Here is a 17852-nt window from a genome sequence, read left to right on the forward strand (position 1 = left end):
CTCACAGCACGACACATTGTACAAGAGGTACAATGCACATCTCACAATGTTCACGGCGTTGACAAATTTAAAAATAATAACTAAAGAATAAGGCCACATATGAGCGTATTTTTTAAACGCTTGCTCATCTCGATCCTCACTTCCCAGCAGTGATGACCAATGACTGATGCCGCATGACTGAGCAGGGAGACCATTGTTAACCCTGGGGTCCTTCACAAGGTTCTGCACGGAGAAGACTCGGAGTGGACTATCTAAATACACAGCCTCCAGAACTACAGAGTTATTTAAAATGTGCTGAATGATGTAGCAAAATAAGTAACTCAAAGATGAACTGAAACTTTTCTGGCTCCACCACCTGCTTGTGTCCATGGACATGTTGTTGTTTTACCTATATGACATTAAACTTATCTATCACCGTGGACACCACTGTTTTAGCAACAAAAAGCAAAACATGACACCTCCACAAAATCAAGCAGGTAACAACAGCTAACTTTGATCTTTTATTATAGCTTTGCCATGGTTCCTAGCATGTTATTCTTTCGCCTAACCCTATTTGATAATAGGGCTAGGCGATCTGGGGAAAGAAGTCATCACATTTTTTCTATTTTTTAAATATTGATCAATTGATGATTGTATTTGGCCTTTTCAAAAACAAAGTAAAATTGGCTTTTAGTAATTATTTCACAAACATAGACTATACAGACTTTATTCACTTATGTGCCATTTAACACTGGTAATAATCCACAATGTGCACAATATCCAAAAGATCAGCTCTCTTTTGTGATGAATATTTTCACATTATACATATACTATTACTTATAACATTAAAGCCTTAGTTTTACAATACAATTTATAACCAAAATTCAGATCTTACTCTGCACTACCTTTAGCTGCGTGCAAAATCATGAGAGTGAAAAGAATATTGTGGTTATATTTTTCTTTCAGTCTCTTTTCTCTGATTGGCTGATGAGGAGTAAACCCACATTCCGCAGCACTTCACAGATACACATTTTCCACTTTGGTCTGAGGTCCTGCTTTCACCTGGACTCCACCACACGGCACCACACCAAGCTGCCAGCACAGATCACACAGACTTTGAGCTGCATCAGTTTTGAATCTTCAGGAAACATGTTTGTGTCACCGGCTTTCATTGTCACATTAGTGTACATATTTTCACTAGATTCCACTTTTGGACAGGTAAGTGTTGTTGTTTTTTGTTTCATTTCAAACTGTGTATTTAAAATGAGTTTACACTTGTTAGGGTTAAACTTCTATGTGTATGCTCAAGCTGTAGAAGCAAGGCTCTGTGTATGAATGCCTCCAATATGTCTATGTTTTGCTCAACTGGAAATGCTCTAAATGTTGCTCTGTAGCCCTGCAAGAGTGTTTGCATTTACTATTACGATTGAATGTGTGTTTGTCTTCTGAATGTTTAACTTGGCTATTAAAGAAGGGAAGGGTTGAATAAAACATGCTTTTTGTTGCAAGCAGATGTGATAAAATTATTGTATCGTTTAAAACACGTATCACATCTCTCGACGTAATTGCATCATCATTAAGAACTGTTAAACCTTTAAAAGTGAAGAAAGGGGCCTTTGATTACAACGCCATAAACTCCACTGGCCTTAGTGAGACTGAACTTTCTCCAAACCCAGTTAGAAAAGTGTTTTCAGCAAATATTGACTCTTCTTACATAACTTTGTCTGGCCAATACAGTAATTGGTTGTCTGAAAACATGAGAGGCAAGACTCTAATGAGTAATGGTTGAAAAACATCTTGCCACTCCCTCTTTGGTGCTGTTGATAAAGACCGTGCTTGTATCACAGGTGATGTTTGTACCCTGTCTAACCCCAAACTGAATCTACCCCTCTTAAACAAGTACGTACTCAGGATGCAGAGCTTTAGCTCATTACGTCCTAAAGTGACACACATTGGTTACATAACTTGTGCAATTGGGACACACCTCAAGCCACATCAGAAACCCAGAGCAAAGCTAATTTTCAGTGTTTCTCAATTTGACTTATGAGATTGCCTCTGTGCTGCACAGGAATTCCTCTTTAAGCAATGCTTTTACAAGGGTCATAATTCAGCTATAACCAGAGGTAACACAGATCCAAACTGTTAAACAAAGCTAAGCTTGTAATTTAAGTTACATCACAGAGAATATAGGAATATAGTTGATTATTGCACCATAAATATGTTTCAGGACTGTCTGAGCAGAAGAGAAATACAAGGTGCCCTGAAACAGGTCCAGACGCTTCTGACAGCTCATGAAACGTCATATGCACAAAGTTTAAAAAACCTGAAAAAGAAAATTAACCTTTTACAGAACAGTGCAACAAAGCTAATCAGAGCCACCAACAGTGAGTCTTTGTACTTGTGCAAATAATTTATGATTCATGCCAAAACTGTGTCATCACAATTGTGTTTCTCAAATGTTTCTCAGGCACATGTCCCAAACTGGATGCCCCTGGGAATGGGAGAAAACTGGGTAAATCTCAGAGTGTGGGCCATGAAGTACACTTCCTGTGTGACCCCGGTTATGAGCTGGTAGGATCTGAGAGTCGTCTTTGTCAAGAAGCTCTAGTGTGGAGCGGCCAGCAGCCGACCTGCCGAGGTCAGTGGTAACCATGACAGGGGCCGGCCCCTCCTCTTATCAGGTCATACTTCTCATTCCTCTGCATCACCACTGCACATATCTGCTTCACTAATCACTTGGACCCATGGACCCATCATTCTCTTTGTAAGGAGCCTTCCAGGTAGCCTTCTCTCTAATTATCTTTGTGCAGATGCCTTTTGCATACATTTACACTCTGACTGATCTTGGACAAGGACAAGCACAAAGTAATGCAATGATATTTGATATGCAATCTTGCACTCATCTGACAGCGCACCAATTCAGAGGCAGCCACCAATGGAGAGGCGCCTATAATCTGCTATCAGGAAGAAATCAGCCTCATTTTGTTTCAATACCTTACACAATGATATTGTAATATCTCATCATCAAGCCTATTGGGTTACTTGTGTGACATTTACTGAGACTTTGACTTCTCTTGCATCTCTCATATTTCAGACATCAATGAGTGTGCCTCCTCTCCGTGCCTGAATGGAGGAACATGTGTGGATGAAGTGAATCAATTCTCTTGTGTCTGTGCCAAAGGCTGGGCTGGAGATACCTGCCAGAGCCCTGTGCCACCATGTGCGTACAATACATTAAGCACCTCCTCTACATATGACCTCCTAAGTGATCTGATCTTGGAAACTTAATCTGTTTTACTGATATTGTTCTAATGTTTTGTTTTCATCAGTCTTTATCACCATGACAAACACCTCTGCTGCCACCTCATCTGCTGCTGCTGCTGCTACAACTTTACCCGCTGCAACCAGTGGACCCTTTGTACGACCTCCGCGATGCACCATCACACAGGGCACCACACACTGCACTTGTGAGTCTGGATACACCATCTCAGGCAGAGAAAGCTACACTTGCACCGGTAAGAAGCTGTCCCATGCAGACTGTTCAATAAGGCTTTTAGTGCAAAGCTATTCATGTGTAATTGAGAAGTTTTTGTGTTTCAGACATAGATGAGTGTGAGTTGTTTCATAATGGACAGTCGGGGAGACTTTGTCAACATACCTGTGTGAACACCCCTGGAGCCTACCGCTGCAACTGTCCAGCTGGATATGAAACAACCCGCGAAGGGCGTGGCTGTAAAGGTACATTAATTGTTACAATGTACAGTAAATGATCTGTGGCCCAAAGTCACAATTATAATTTAATTTCCCAGAGTTTATCATGAAAAGCAAATGTGACTTCATACTGAAGTCACATTTGAATATCCTTATCCAGCTGACCTGTTTTATCTTCTTTTTCTACTGTTTGGCAGACATTGATGAATGTGCTGCGAGACAGAACAACTGTACGAAGGATCAAACATGTGTTAATACAAATGGTGGTTTCCAGTGTGTCCGTGTTGAATGCCCAAAAATCCCTCATGCCACATATGTCAAGACATCACCAATGTAAGCACCCATTATTCTGTATAGAATGTAACTTATCACAACATATCCCCTTTGTTTGTTTAAGCCATTATTTGACCACACCACAGATATTGTAATCTTGTTTACAAGAGAGTCCAGCCCCAGACGGGACTTTCTTCTTGGCCCACATGTTTTTTCTTTATACCGTCTAACCTTGATATTCTTAACGTTGCAGGCGCTGTGAGCGTAACCCATGTCCACTGGATAACAAAGTATGCTCTCAAGCCCCCAACTCCTTCTCTTATCATTACCTGTCTGTGGTGTCCAACCTGTCGGCCCCTCGTGTGATGTTCAGAGTCTCTGCGTTGCGTCAGGTTGGGGACACTCTGCGCTTCTCTTTGCTTGGTGGCAGACACATCCGCCGTTACTTCTCAGTGCAGCGTTCAGACCGTCTGACTGGTCAGCTGATGCTGGTGAGCCCAGTCCAGGGTCCTGCCACTTTAGAGGCCGAGGTAGAGATGACCGAGCTGGAGAGGAGAGAGCAACTGGGTCGGTACATCACCAAAGTCACTATGTTTGTCTCACAATATGACTTCTAAAAAGAGACTTTTAGATTCTAGACAAGCAAATGTTAGAGCAGACAATCAAGTCTGTACCAGACACATTTATACAACAGAGGTTAAAGCAAACATTAGAATGAAATACTTGTTCTGCACAGCTGTATGCATTTGATCTGAGAAATGTAAAGTAGGTCATGTAATTTTCTTAATGTTTCTTGGGTTATTATTAAAAGTCGAATGAGTTAATAGGAAAGCCAAGTGGTAAACGGTGGGGAATTTTGTATTTCTGCCATATAATCTATGTTCTTTTCCTAAATGAAAATGTAATAAACTTTATAAAGCTGTGGACATTTTTTGCTTTGGGAAAAATCTCTAATTCTTTATTATATTTGTTTAATGGTATCAGCCACTGAGTACATGGTTGCTCTGGTAGTGAGAAGTACTGCAGAGTCACAAAATAAACCATCTCACTCCGTATCGCTGAAGGTCCTTCCTCAGTCTGAAGGTTGGGAAATGCACAGTATTGTGGAGCTGAGGACTTATACAAATGAAACCTAGGCTACAATAGCTTAGGGAACCATCAGGTGCAAATAAACGAATTGATACTAAAGTTTTTTTTAAATATATTCATCTTATACAGCAGAATATTTGTTAGAATTGTAAATAGGGAAACGTTAACATTTAAGGGGTCCACCCTGAAATATGTGCATGTGGGTTTTCTCTGCCCCCTAGTGGCCACACTCTAGTACATCAGTTTGCAGTGAACTATAATTATACCTCTCACAGTTTTCTCTGTGGAGCCATAGAGTGCCTTTATAAGTACTAACAAACAGTGGTATATGGAGTAAACAACATTACAGCATTGGCAATGCATTAGAAGAAAAACATCTGAGTAAAACTCATGGATCTATTATCGGCCTGGACCTGGAGTGTTGATCTATAGTGACCCCTGGCGGCTCCTGGGCGACAGCACGGCACAAACACACATCGGCCCTTTAGTTTCCCCCCAAAATAGAGTGATGTTTGACCTAAGGTGGTGTTCGACGGGCCATAAACAACATGATGTGAGTTTAAGGGCAGCGGTGCACAGACTGGTCCCGCTGCAGACTCACCATCATGAGGCCCCCAAACTGTGGGGCTCCTCCCTCAAATCCCAGCTCCATTCTTCAAAGGAGCCTCCAAAGTTATCCCTCTGCGATGCCAAACTTCATCTAAAACAGCGTAAGTGGAGGAAAATAAGCCACTTTGACCACGCACAGCCCGATTAACGGGAGCGAAGTGTTTACTCGATTAAATCAATGCAAAACGAGAGGAAAGGCTTTTCCTTCGGGTTCTGGATTTGTTGTTTTCGGCTAAGTGGCTAACTTTTGCTAAGCTAAGTTTATAACTGGAAAACGATAGTTTCTCCTAAAGAAAATGTGCCAAAATGAACATGTGAAGTTTTCTCTGTTTGATGGGCCACGTAAAGCACGTAAAGCTTCACTGACGCACTTTCACATTCACGTGGATTGAACCATAACTTTAGCCCAAACTATGACCTCGGGCTAAGCCTTGTTTACTCAAATGGTGCAAACCTGACCCAGTTTTATGAGGGCTACATACAAAAGTCATGTTCCTAAACTTTAATAAGACGGTATTACAGGAATTTCTAAATATGTTTTAAATATTTAAATTATAGTTTCATTAAAAGCATAATTTATTCCACAGGAATGACCAATAAAGTATCATCTGTTGAAGTATTTGTGTTCTGTCATACTGAAGTCTTATGTTTAACATGTTTCTAAACGTCTTCATCCAGGTGGATCCTTAAAGATGAAGCCCAGCAGTGGCAGAGTGCACTTGGAGTGATGTCTCCCAAAGTGCCCTCAGAAAAGGGCCGTGGGGAATACTCTGCGGTGCAGGTGGCAGTGCGAGTGCGCCCGCTGCTGCCCAAAGAGCTCCTCCACTGCCACCAGAGCTGCATCACAGTCGACCCAGAACACTGTCGAGTTACTCTGGGTCATGACAGGCATTTTCACTGCGACTTTCTGTTTGAAGAAAGTAGCTGTCAGGAAGATGTTTATTCAGAGACTGTTCAACCACTCATCGATTCATTCTTTCAAGGGTTCAATGCTACGGTCTTTGCCTATGGACAGACGGGTTCAGGCAAGACGTACACTATTGGAGAAGCTAATATTTGTAAGTTACTGTTTCTATCGGGTTCTCGTTTTGGAGGTAATGCAAATCTAGTTCTTATGATGTGTTATGCCTTTTGCAGCTGCCTTTAGAGATGAGGAGCAGGGCATCATACCCCGGGCAGTGGCAGATGTTTTTAAACTTCTCGATGAAAACGACCTCTCAGACTTCTCGGTTCGCGTCTCTTATCTGGAAGTCTATAAAGAGGAGTTCAAGGACTTATTAGAGATGGGAACTGCCAGCAAAGATATCCACATCAGGGAAGATAAAGGCAACATAGGTGAGAAAAGCTGATTTATATTTCAAATGTTATAAATTATGACTTCATTAGCCCCCCATGACACACTTGCGTATGGTTTTGCTTCTTATAGTATTGTGTGGGGTGAAAGAGTGTGAAGTAGAGGGCCTTGACGAAGTTCTGAGCTTTCTCGAGTCAGGCAACACAGCCAGACACACCGGAGCGACACAGATGAACCCAAACTCCAGCCGTTCACACACCATTTTCACTATTTACATGGACCAAAGGAGGGGAGGCTCTCGTCCGTATGGCTCTGGTGCAAGTGCAGGACCACAGATGTTGTCGTCCAAGTTTCATTTTGTTGATCTGGCCGGGTCAGAGCGCATCTTGAAAACGGGAAACACTGGAGAGAGGTTGAAGGAGAGCATCCAGATCAACAGTGGTCTACTAGCCTTGGGAAATGTCATTGGCGCACTGGGGGACCCCAAAAGGAGAGGCTCCCATATACCTTACAGAGATTCAAAAATAACAAGGTAAACCCAAATAATGTAGTAAAATGCAATCATCCTCTTTGTTGTATATATATTTTTGTAATTTATACATTTGCAATAATCAGGATTTTGAAAGATTCTTTGGGAGGAAACTCTAAAACCCTGATGATTGCCTGCGTCAGCCCATCCAGCTCAGACTTTGATGAGAGTCTTAACACTCTCAACTACGCCACGCGGGCCAGAAACATTCAGAACCGAGCTACTGTCAACTGCAAGCGTGAGCCAGACAGAGTGGAGGGGCTGGAGCAGCAGATCAAGGCTCTTCGCAGAGCACTGGAAAATCGTCAGCGCTCAGAGACACGCATTATCGCTCACGCTGAGCTGAACCGGAGGCCTCGTCTGGGCGAAGGAGAGATCAGTCGCTTACAAGTCCAGAGTGCTCACTACAGAACCTGTACAGACTCCGCCTACAGGTCAGCACAAGCCACTACTACAGTTAATGAAAAGACTCTTACTAATGAATATGTGACTTTTAAAGGTTGCTTAGGGAGCTGCAGAGTGAAGGTGCACTGACTGCAGAACAGAGCATGAGAGTGAAAGAGTGGTTGTGCTCTGTGGAGGAGGAGCGGAGTGGACTGACCACTGCCTCTGGACCTGACAGTGGCATTGAGAACAGCTCCTCTGAGGAGGGTGCACTGAGAAGGCCAAGGGAAACGGTTTGCCCTGTTTGTTTTTAGTAATGACCCTTGCATTTTGAAGAACTTGTTCTAGAATTTGAACTCTTTTCCCTTTTCCAGGATGGAGAGTTATCTGACGAAAAATGGAACCACATGAATGAACTTGAAAAAGAAGATAAAATTGTCCATCTTCAAGCCCAAATCCAACAACTTGAGGGAGAGAACACTGATTTCTTAGCTGCTCTTGAAGATGCAATGGAGCAATACAAACAGCAGGTCAGATGCAGATACATGTTCTCATAAGAACATATACAGTGGTACAGCATTTACCCATAAATCCACATCCCCATTGCCTGTGTATGAATGAATGTGTGATTGGTGTAAGTTCCCCATGGCCCCTGAACTACACAAGTAGCTCATCGCGACATTGTGGAGCCAATTGATAATGCATGGTTTTCAGTTTTCTGGCAAAGTACTATATCCATACTTTTTCTGTGAAATGTAATCCACCAGTCTATTTCCTGTAATTAACCGGCAATATTTCATGCACAGAGTGATAAGCTCCAGGAACAAGAGGATATTATCACAGAGTTGCAGTTGATGCTGTCCTCCTCGACCCTGATGAGCCTCAACCTAAAGCCACGCCCACACACTGCTCCTTTGGCCTCAGTAAAGCATTCACACAACGACGTGATAAACAGTCAGGTAATCTGCCAGCAGAGCCGGATTCATCTATAGTGAGTAATAATCAATTGATTAAATGATTTTAGAGCCTGTGCTCTGCATTACAGATCGGTCCATTTGACTGTGATGATGATCAAGAGGAAAATGGTTATTACAATGATGAGGACTTAGAAAGTATTGATGAAGATGGGAATTTCCCCAGGGTCACCTGCGATCAACACGGGTATGTGAGACCGTCCTTCACACGGCACATGACACATGCAGCCGCTTGATGGATGTTTTTGTTTCAGACATGTAAGTCAAACATGGACCAGAAAGGATATCCAGTCTGGACCAGCCTCTGGACCAGCGTCTGGAGGGAAAAGCCTGGGATCAGACACTGACCAGCATCTCTGCTTAACTAGAAAAACATGTATGTGTTTGTCGTCACTGCTAATCCTGCTTGTTGCTTAAAATCTGCTTGTCTGACATTTTTTTACAATTGTATGCAGCAAACTCAAGTTCAGGAGAAGCCTCTGCACGCGAAAGCCTCAAAAGCTTTGAAGGTGTTTCAGATTGGAGTCTTGTTCAGGCACAACAGAAAATCAGGGAACTATCTGTCACCATTCGTATGAAAGAAGAACTTATCAAAGAGCTTGTCAAAACAGGTATGTTTTTACTTTTACTGTGCTATTATACTTCAATGTGTATACATATATTTAATAAAAATGAAATGTAACAAAACTGTTAATGTTTTAGGCAAAGATGCACAGGCCTTAAATCGACAATACTGCCACAAGATTACATCTCTAGAGAATGAGGCGTGTCAGGCCCGACATGAGCTGCTGGAGGCCCAGAGGCAGCTGCAGGATCTGGAGAAACAAGAGCGAGAAATCAGCACTACAGACCGAAACCGGGCCCAAGAGTATCGCAGGAAAATCGCTGCTGCTCAAAGCAAAGTCCAGGTGAACTATCCCAGTTTAAATTGTGTGTATTATAAAGCAAGTATTAATGTATTTTCTCATAATAAATATATGTTTGGTTTTGTAAACAGGTCCTCAGTCAGCGTCAGCGGGACACTGCTCGGCTCGCCAACCTGTCGGCTCAGAGTGAACGTCGGGTTTTAGAGTTGGAACGAAGTGTGCAGAATATGAGACAGCAGCAGGAGCAGCTGCAGAAGCGTCTACGCCATGAAAGTCAACTGAAACGACGCCTGGAGACAGAGATGCAGCGCAGGACACACCGAGTCAAGGTACGGAGAATATCATTGTAAGCATATCATTTGAACATGGAAAACTCTTTGTTTTCTCTTTCTCTTTAGGAATTGGAAATAAAAAATGAGCAACAACAAAAGATTTTGAGGATTAAAACGGAAGAAATCGCTGCTTTTCAACGGCAGAGACGCAGCGGCAGTAACGGCTCTGTGGTCTCTTTAGAGGAGCAGCAGGTAGGACTTCACTGTACTTATTGTCCCTGATTATACTGCTATGCAAATGGTATTAGCGTGTAATGTCACTCTGAGCAGAAGATTGAGGAGCAGAAACGCTGGCTGGATGAAGAAATGGAGCGGGTTCTTGAACAAAGGAAAGGGTTGGAAGACCTGGAGGGAGAGCTCACAAAAAGAGAAGACATTCTCGCCAAAAAAGAGGCTCTACTGCAAGAGCGCAGCGACCTGGAAACCAAGCGACTTCGCTCAAGTCAGGTATTGATGTGCACCAAATTTGTAAAGGCTGTTGACTCATGTTACTCAGATTTCAACTTTGTTTTCCAAATTTGTCTCCTCAGGCCCTAAGCAAGGATCTAGTGACCCTTACAGGAAGAATTGAGACACTTGAAAGAGAGTTAAGTGAGAGGAATGGTCTTCTGCGGAGCAGCAGTGCACAGGACTCGCAACAGATTCGACAAGAGATCTCTAACCTGCGCGGTGAAAAAGATTCACTACTGAAGCAGAGAGTCGAACTGGACGACAAGCTGAGGCAGGGTAACCTGCTTTCTCCTGAGGTCAGTATATCTGTGGATAGAGACTTACATTGTCTGTGTGGCCGTTGGCTTAGCATGTGAAGACCTTAATACTTTTCTTTAGGAGGAGAGAACCCTTTTCCAGTTGGATGAGGCAATTGAGGCTTTAGATGCTGCCATTGAGTACAAGAATGAAGCCATTACTCAGAGACAGAGGCAGCTGAGGGCTTCGGCCAGCATGCTCTCTCAGTGGGAGATGAACCTCATGGCTAAACTGAGCTACCTGTCTGCCTCGGAGACGAGAGCTCTGCTGTGCAAGTACTTCGACAAGGTCTGTTATTTTTGACTTTCATTCATCTTCAATTTACAGTCAGATTTTCTAAGTCTGTTAATGCGTTATTTTAGGTGGTGTCACTACGTGAAGAGGAGCGAAGGCTACAACTTGCTTTTGCTGATCTTGAAATGCAACTGGACGAGCAGCAGCGGCTAGTGCAGTGGTTGGAAAATGCACTTGATCGAACACAGCTTGAAACAGACCGTCGCCTCACGCAACAGCAAAAGGAGCATGAACGCAGTGTACAGCTCTTACTGAAGCAGTGTAGAGGTAAAGCTATTCTTTTACATACTGGTTGTCAATTCAACATTGTTGCAGTAATTGTGCTTAAATATTATACAAGGACTTAAAGATTGTAATAATGAGCTGTGAATGTGTCTTGACATTTTTGTTAAGAACAAATGGATGAAGGTCTGGCTGGTCGCCAGCGGCAGTACGAGGGCTGGATCCTCAACCTCAACAAGGAGTTGAACCACTACAAAGCAGCAAATCTGGAACTGAGCAACAAATTAAGGGAATTCCCTTCAATTAACCAGACTAGTACCAAAGGTAAACAGCTCCTTTTTAATTCATATTTTGTCTGAATATTGGCCTTTGTTATTTACATAAATCTCTTCAGGGTTTGGATTGGACCCATCAGGTCCAGGAAGCATGGAGAGAGTTAGCAGATGTACTGAAGACAGTTCAATGGGAAGAGGTTCAGGACAGTCTGAAAAACCTAAATCACGTGACGAAAAGCGGGAGTTAGTAAATACACCACTGCCATCCACATGGCGGCGCTCATCACTCCCAACAGAGGAACCAGCAGCAATGGAGGAGCTGTGGCTCCGAGCAGCGGGGGACAGTCCTGTGAACAGAGTGGTTCAGACGGGACCATGGGGAGCAGGGACGTCTTTACCTTTGGTCAAGTCTCGCAGAGAGTCACGACGCTCCAGTCTAAATGTTGGACCAATGACCTCAAACAACATCATTGATGTCCGAAGAAACCCGCTCTGAAACCCTTTCTTCCTCTGTGTATTATATGTATTTTTATTTTAAGTTCTGCTTGTACAAAAAGTGTTTTTTGTAAACTTCCACTTGTATTTACTGGGTAAAAATGCGTTTTGAAGAAATACATGTTTTAAAACAAAGCACTTTTTAATTATGGTTTCAATAAGAATGTTTTTGTATCAGCTCTGACCAGTGTAAATAAAAGCTACTCAAATTGTATTGCATGTCTCGCATGTCTTTTCATTATTTTTAATCCACTTAATGATCAGTGTTTTAGTGATGCAGGGGTTGTTTGTCAGTGCACTCGTCTGTCCACTAGGGAGCAGTATTGCTTGAGTTAAAGTACTAAATGTGATCCTGTCCCAAGATGCTTTTCCGTAAAAGAAACATTGTTTTGTGACTGAATTATAACATGGGTCGACATTAGTCACTGGGACCCTCAGGACAGGCCCACGTGCAAAGGATTGTCAATTGACTTCCCTCATTTAGTTCTATCTGTACTGTACTGTTAAGTTGTTTTTTTCTTTTTACAATTTGCCTAGACTAGCCTAGTACACATGCAAGCATTTATTTTATATACATGATGACTTGAGGCTATAAGATGCTCATAAAATGCCACAGAAACATTAAATGCGTGTAAACTGGTGTATTTGTAGATGAATCCAGACTGTTCTGTTGACAGTCCTGCCAAAAGCACGCGCTCTTCTGATTGGCTGTTGGTTTCGGCCGCGTGTGACGTCAGCGCGGGAGGAGACGCTTTCAGAAAGATGACACAGAAGCTCCGCTGACAGAGCGGGATGCTCGGGCCCGGGACACGTCAGTCTGCGGACACACGCCGCGGGTGAAGAGCTCTTTGGTGCCCGTGTGCCACATCAATCTGCGGTGCCACGTTGCTGACGCCGCACGCCACATTTACGGATACAAATAAGAGCCAGGGTCTGTCCGCCACGGCCCAGGTTCACGTGGAAAGATGTGCTCCTCTCACCTGGAAACATACGCTGTGCTCCTCACCTGCTCAGATGATGGACACGTGCTTCATCTGGACCTGCTCACGTCCTTTTCAGGTTAAGGGGGATCAGCACAGGTCCAGCCAACCTGGGGAAAACTGGTAAGTTTCTGCCGATTTTTCAAGAATCATTAGCACCTTATCCAGAGAATTGTTTCAGAAACAAAAGAGCTCGTTTGAGAGAATAAGAGGCTTTATCAGAATCAGACAGGTTTATTGCCAATGAACAGGATTTAAAAAAAACTTGCTTTTGCATTAAGAGACAACATACAACAAAGAATAAAAATAATGGCAAAAAATATATTAAACGGCATGCATGAAGATTTTGAATTGATAAATAATATAAAATAAAGGCTAACATGGGCTATTTTTGTACTCATTTTGTACCAAATTATCTGGCCTTAGTTTAAATGTATGTATCTGTTGATTTCCCCAAAGTCATCTATTTGTTATTGTACAGAAAACATATTTCCAGTGCACTCTCAGGAAGCAGACTCAAATTAAATAGAGTAATTATTGTTTCCAATGTGTTTTAGTGGACAATTATATTTTTTTAATTATACATTTGTGTTTGTGCTTTCAGGAAATATATGTCTGGTGTGCTGTGTGTGACTCAGTGATGGAGCCTGGTCCTGTCTTTGGTTATCTAGCTGTATGAGTGTTATGACCATCATAAAGCTAGATAACCGAAAGTAGGAACGACCTCCAAGTACCACACTCTGCTGCTTTTTAAGTGAGAACAGTTTGGGAGTCAAGAGGACGCGTGAGAGGTACGTTAAAACCATTTAGCAAGACTAAAGTTAATTCATCTTCAAAGTTGTTTGTATATTTGGGTCTTTAGATATGTGTAATGCCAACAAAAAATGGCTGAATTTTAGATTAGATATGTTCTATTTTAAAATAGAACATATCTCATCTAAAATTCAGAAGATACTAGAGGAACACATTTGATTTAGTCTCTCACATGCTTCGATTATTTACTTTAAAGTGCACCATGTAACTTTTTGTTGTAGAGTCCTATTTATTTACAGCCTTAACTGCATGAATCTGTACAAAAATAAGAAACAAGCTCCAAAACAACTTCTGCTCTTACACTAACACATTGTCTTGACTGACATTGATGACAAACTAATAGAAAGCATGTTTTGAATAATTACACGCCATCATTGGTAAATTTAATAAATGTGTCTTAACAATCTTTCTATATCTTGTTTCAATAAAGTTCAGTTTAGTGTGAATCAGGCCTTGTATAAACTGATCTATAAAAACAAAATCTAGGCCACAATAAAATGGCGAACATTCATTTAGATCAAAGAATAAAATAGTTATTTTTTTTACTTGCACATTTGTTCTTGTTATAATATAACAGGCTTAAACTGAAAGCTATTCTAAGTCAACTTTAAACGAGTAATGTTTTAGGCCTGTGTAGAGTCCATACATTTTGTTAAAAAAATACACTTTAATGCACCAATCAAAGGAGCAATCCTTCCCTTCCTGTGTTATTGATACAAAATACATATAAAGTCATAAAGCAACCGTAAAAAATAATTATACATTATATAATACTTTGTGATTGGTATGTTATCATGTTTATTTTTTTGACAAGCCGAAAAACACAACTAAAAAGTTTGGGCCTAAAGGTTACGATGTAGAAGAGTTCTACCCCACAAAACAAAACATTGGGTAGTATTTTTCATGTCAATTTGATGTTCATCTTTCTTTCTTGCTGGCTCAAAGGGCAGTGTTTTGTCCCTGGGCAAAACACTTTAATGTGACTGTGTCTTCATGAAAAACAACAGATAAAAGAACCTTTATTTGTCCCACGATGGGGAGATTCCAGTGTTGCAATGCAAAGTTGAATAATCCAACCAATACAACTAGAATATTAGAAGTATTTGAATAGAGTTAAGATACAAAAAGGCTTAAAAGTAAATTATTTCTATTTACCCCCACAAGCCAGTCTAAGTACTAAGTTATCATCAAAATGAACAGCGGGCCTCCATGTGATGATAGTCTATGTATTTCAGTTCAAGCCCATATCTAAAACACCAGTCTGCATAATTCCTGCCTCGTTTCTTCCCACAGTTATTATCTGAGCACTTATCTACCCTGAACCTGTACTGTGGCAGCCTCCGCGCGCCCCTCAAGGCAGTATTGTCCCCCGTCTCCCCCTTAAGGACAACACAGCTGCAATCCCATCTTAATCTGGGGATAAACGCGATTATTCTGCTACGGCTTGTTCTTGGCTTTGTAACAGCGACAGGGGACCTTTCACAGCCCCTGTTTTCCCATGGTCGAGTGGGTCGGACCTCTAGAATGGAGCTGTCCCATTCATTTAGGCGGCACAGCCAAGTCCACATCACTCTGAATATTGAGCAAGTATTGAGGGATGAACAGACAGGAGAATTCATGTCTGTGTTTTGCAATTAGATAGATATTTTCATAGTTTAAGTAAAGTTTACTAACGGTACATTATTATTTTACAATTTCCTGTTTAAATAGTTTAAATAAATGGGCAATTTCTGTCATTGCACATCATCTGCTTGTAATATCTGACTGATACTGTCCCAGTCTTTGCCTTTCTTTTCAGATAACACTATCTAGAAATATCTAGTGTGTTTCAGATAGAGGTGAACATTTCGAAATGTGGATAATACTGTGATTGCGGTTTTGGAAATCGGGTATATCCTTTATAGTTAAAAAAAAAAAAAAGCTACAAAAAGAACTGATTAAAATGGAAATTAAAAATGTTATGTTATAAACTCTAAAATAAGGGTACAAGGTGATAATTCTGATTTTACAGACGTTTCACATTTGTCTGGTTGAGCCTCAATATCGTTTTGTTAGAATATCTAGATTAATTCACTCGATTCATTTTTGTCAATATCGCAATATCTGAAATAAGCTCTAGTTTCCATATTCAGTTTCTCACCGCCGCATGTCTGAAATTGTCAGTCAAGTTCAAGTTCACACACCACCTATGTCTGGTCTCCTCTGTCACCCTTGTGTCTGTGCCCCTCCTCCTGTCCCCTGTCTCGCACTCGGAGGTGACTGCATGTCGTTACTATGACAGAGGGGCAGGAGCGTTGTCATGGCAGTGGTCGGGACGTCCCAACTATGTGCTGCTGAAAAGAACAGCCTGTCAGAGAAGCACACACAGATTCAGACAAACAGAGAGGAGTTTGGGTTCTCTAACAGCTGTGCTCAGACACCCCTGACGTCCCGCTCCCCTCTCAGACACCACCCGGACCCTGGGAACCGAAACATAACACATTCATCATCCGCTCACACATGCCCTCAAGCCCCGCCCTGTCTGCAAGTGCGTTGTCCAACATTGCTGTGCAGTGTTTAATTGACCTAATATTTCTGCTACTTTTTGACCATAAACGCAAGGAAAAAAGGCTTATATAACCAAAATAAAAACACTGTAGCAGAAGTCCATAGAATCTGTTGGCCATTCCTAAACATTGAAAACTAAAAGTTACATTTCCACTTTGCTATTAAGTGATTAAACATAATTTAAATAATTCCCCCTGGGGATGAATAAAAGTAATTGTGATAATCATGACACATAAATACTTCTGAAACAAGGAATCTTTGTATGATTGTGCATAATTAGTGAACAGAGGGAGATTTGATCAAGGTCTCATTCAAGTTTGAGCATGAAAGCCCATCATTAGCATAAACTGCATGCAGTCTAGGGGGCTTTAGTGGAGGGAGCTACTCTTAGAAGACATAAGAGAACATTAATGAAAGAACGCACAATCCAGTATTGTAGACATGCAGCAAGAACGCGGAGGTCTGACAAAGCGAGTGAGTGAAAATAGCTGAGGAAAAGGCCTAACCGTGTTTCAGAGTAGGATAACATTGTTCTTGGTCTTTTTATGTCAACATTTTTGAATCACGTTAAGTCATGGTTTAAGTCATGGTTTTAAAAAGTATATAAACCTTTCATCTTCTCTTTTCTTCTGTGTTTCAGGAGCATGTTTCGTTTAGGACCATTGGACTTGTCTTAAATTGTGAAGCTTTGGGCCGGAGAAAGAAACCTGCTGACCAACATGAATCTTTTTTTTTCTTCTTGTGTTTATTTTGAACATTTCAAACTAATTATAGTGTGTTCATTCAATATTTTATAATAAAGAAAATCCAAAACAAGTGCTTTCTTTTTATTGCTATATTGTTACTTTGTGTTGGCAGCAACAGAATGCCATGATATAATTACCTTTATCTTAAAGTGACATATTTTAGGCCACATCTACATTTATTGTAGGAACCTCTCTCATATAAGTAAAAATGATTTTCTATGCGTTACATTATTGACCTTAAAGTAACTTTATAGAAATAAAAAGTTAGTATCTTCAGAACATTCTGCACAAAGATAGATAGGTTTAATGACATATTATATATAATATTATAGCCAAAGGCACAACATATCCATAGATACAAGCATAGTCATGGACAAGCATAGAGGCTCCGTCAAGTTTGAGTCAGGTTTGTGGATATACAAGCCCACTCACAGTAAGGTTGTTTATTTTACGTTTTTAGATGCAATAAAAACATCCAAATGATGTTTTTGGCAGTGATAAAATAGTGAACAGTCGATTAAAAATAGAACAGTCTAGGCCTATTATAGCGACTATAATACCGGTATGTCTAAAACAGATCGTTGTCCGTCAGCACCTTGGACAGAGGCACCGCAAAAAACATGTGAGTCCGGTACTCCAAACGATGAGAAAAAAGGCCTTTAGTTACGGTCCATAGGTGATACAAACTTAAGG

The 17852-nt window shown here is 41.3% G+C and overlaps 2 protein-coding genes across 2 annotated transcripts; both read left to right on the plus strand.

Annotated features, from left to right (window-relative positions):
• The first annotated feature begins 920 nt into the window (after positions 1–920).
• Positions 921–4885, plus strand: LOC140381640 (fibulin-7). The gene is made up of 8 exons (XM_072465713.1): positions 921–1197; positions 2207–2363; positions 2447–2617; positions 3074–3199; positions 3309–3494; positions 3580–3717; positions 3888–4023; positions 4217–4885. The coding sequence occupies exons 1-8, from the start codon at positions 967–969 to the stop codon at positions 4578–4580; spliced, it is 1509 nt and encodes a 502-aa protein (XP_072321814.1). The 5' UTR covers positions 921–966; the 3' UTR covers positions 4581–4885.
• Positions 4886–6345: 1460 nt separating this feature from the next.
• kif7 (kinesin family member 7) lies at positions 6346–12287 on the plus strand. Its single transcript, XM_072465702.1, has 19 exons — positions 6346–6719; positions 6799–6996; positions 7088–7487; positions 7571–7918; positions 7984–8161; positions 8243–8398; positions 8675–8827; positions 8914–9029; positions 9097–9218; positions 9298–9453; positions 9545–9750; positions 9840–10037; positions 10107–10232; positions 10311–10487; positions 10571–10786; positions 10869–11075; positions 11150–11348; positions 11475–11627; positions 11698–12287. Exons 1-19 carry the CDS (start codon positions 6389–6391, stop codon positions 12072–12074), a joined length of 4017 nt encoding a protein of 1338 aa, XP_072321803.1. The 5' UTR covers positions 6346–6388; the 3' UTR covers positions 12075–12287.
• The last annotated feature ends 5565 nt before the right edge of the window (positions 12288–17852 follow it).

Source organism: Eucyclogobius newberryi, unplaced genomic scaffold (genome assembly GCF_026437365.1).
Source record: "Eucyclogobius newberryi isolate DKJ021-1_F unplaced genomic scaffold, fEucNew1.0.hap1 SCAF_5, whole genome shotgun sequence".
Taxonomy (NCBI): domain Eukaryota; kingdom Metazoa; phylum Chordata; class Actinopteri; order Gobiiformes; family Gobiidae; genus Eucyclogobius; species Eucyclogobius newberryi.

Excerpts from the sequence above, each read along its gene's own strand:
- LOC140381640 (XM_072465713.1), top strand. The coding sequence starts at position 967 with ATGAGGAGTAAACCCACATTCCGCAGCACTTCACAGATACACATTTTC. Across the intron at positions 3,200-3,308 it reads CCAGAGCCCTGTGCCACCAT|TCTTTATCACCATGACAAAC; the intron begins GTGCGTACAATA and ends TGTTTTCATCAG. Across the intron at positions 3,718-3,887 it reads CGAAGGGCGTGGCTGTAAAG|ACATTGATGAATGTGCTGCG; the intron begins GTACATTAATTG and ends ACTGTTTGGCAG.
- kif7 (XM_072465702.1), top strand. The coding sequence starts at position 6,389 with ATGTCTCCCAAAGTGCCCTCAGAAAAGGGCCGTGGGGAATACTCTGCG. Across the intron at positions 7,488-7,570 it reads AGAGATTCAAAAATAACAAG|GATTTTGAAAGATTCTTTGG; the intron begins GTAAACCCAAAT and ends TGCAATAATCAG. Across the intron at positions 8,162-8,242 it reads TGAGAAGGCCAAGGGAAACG|GATGGAGAGTTATCTGACGA; the intron begins GTTTGCCCTGTT and ends TCCCTTTTCCAG.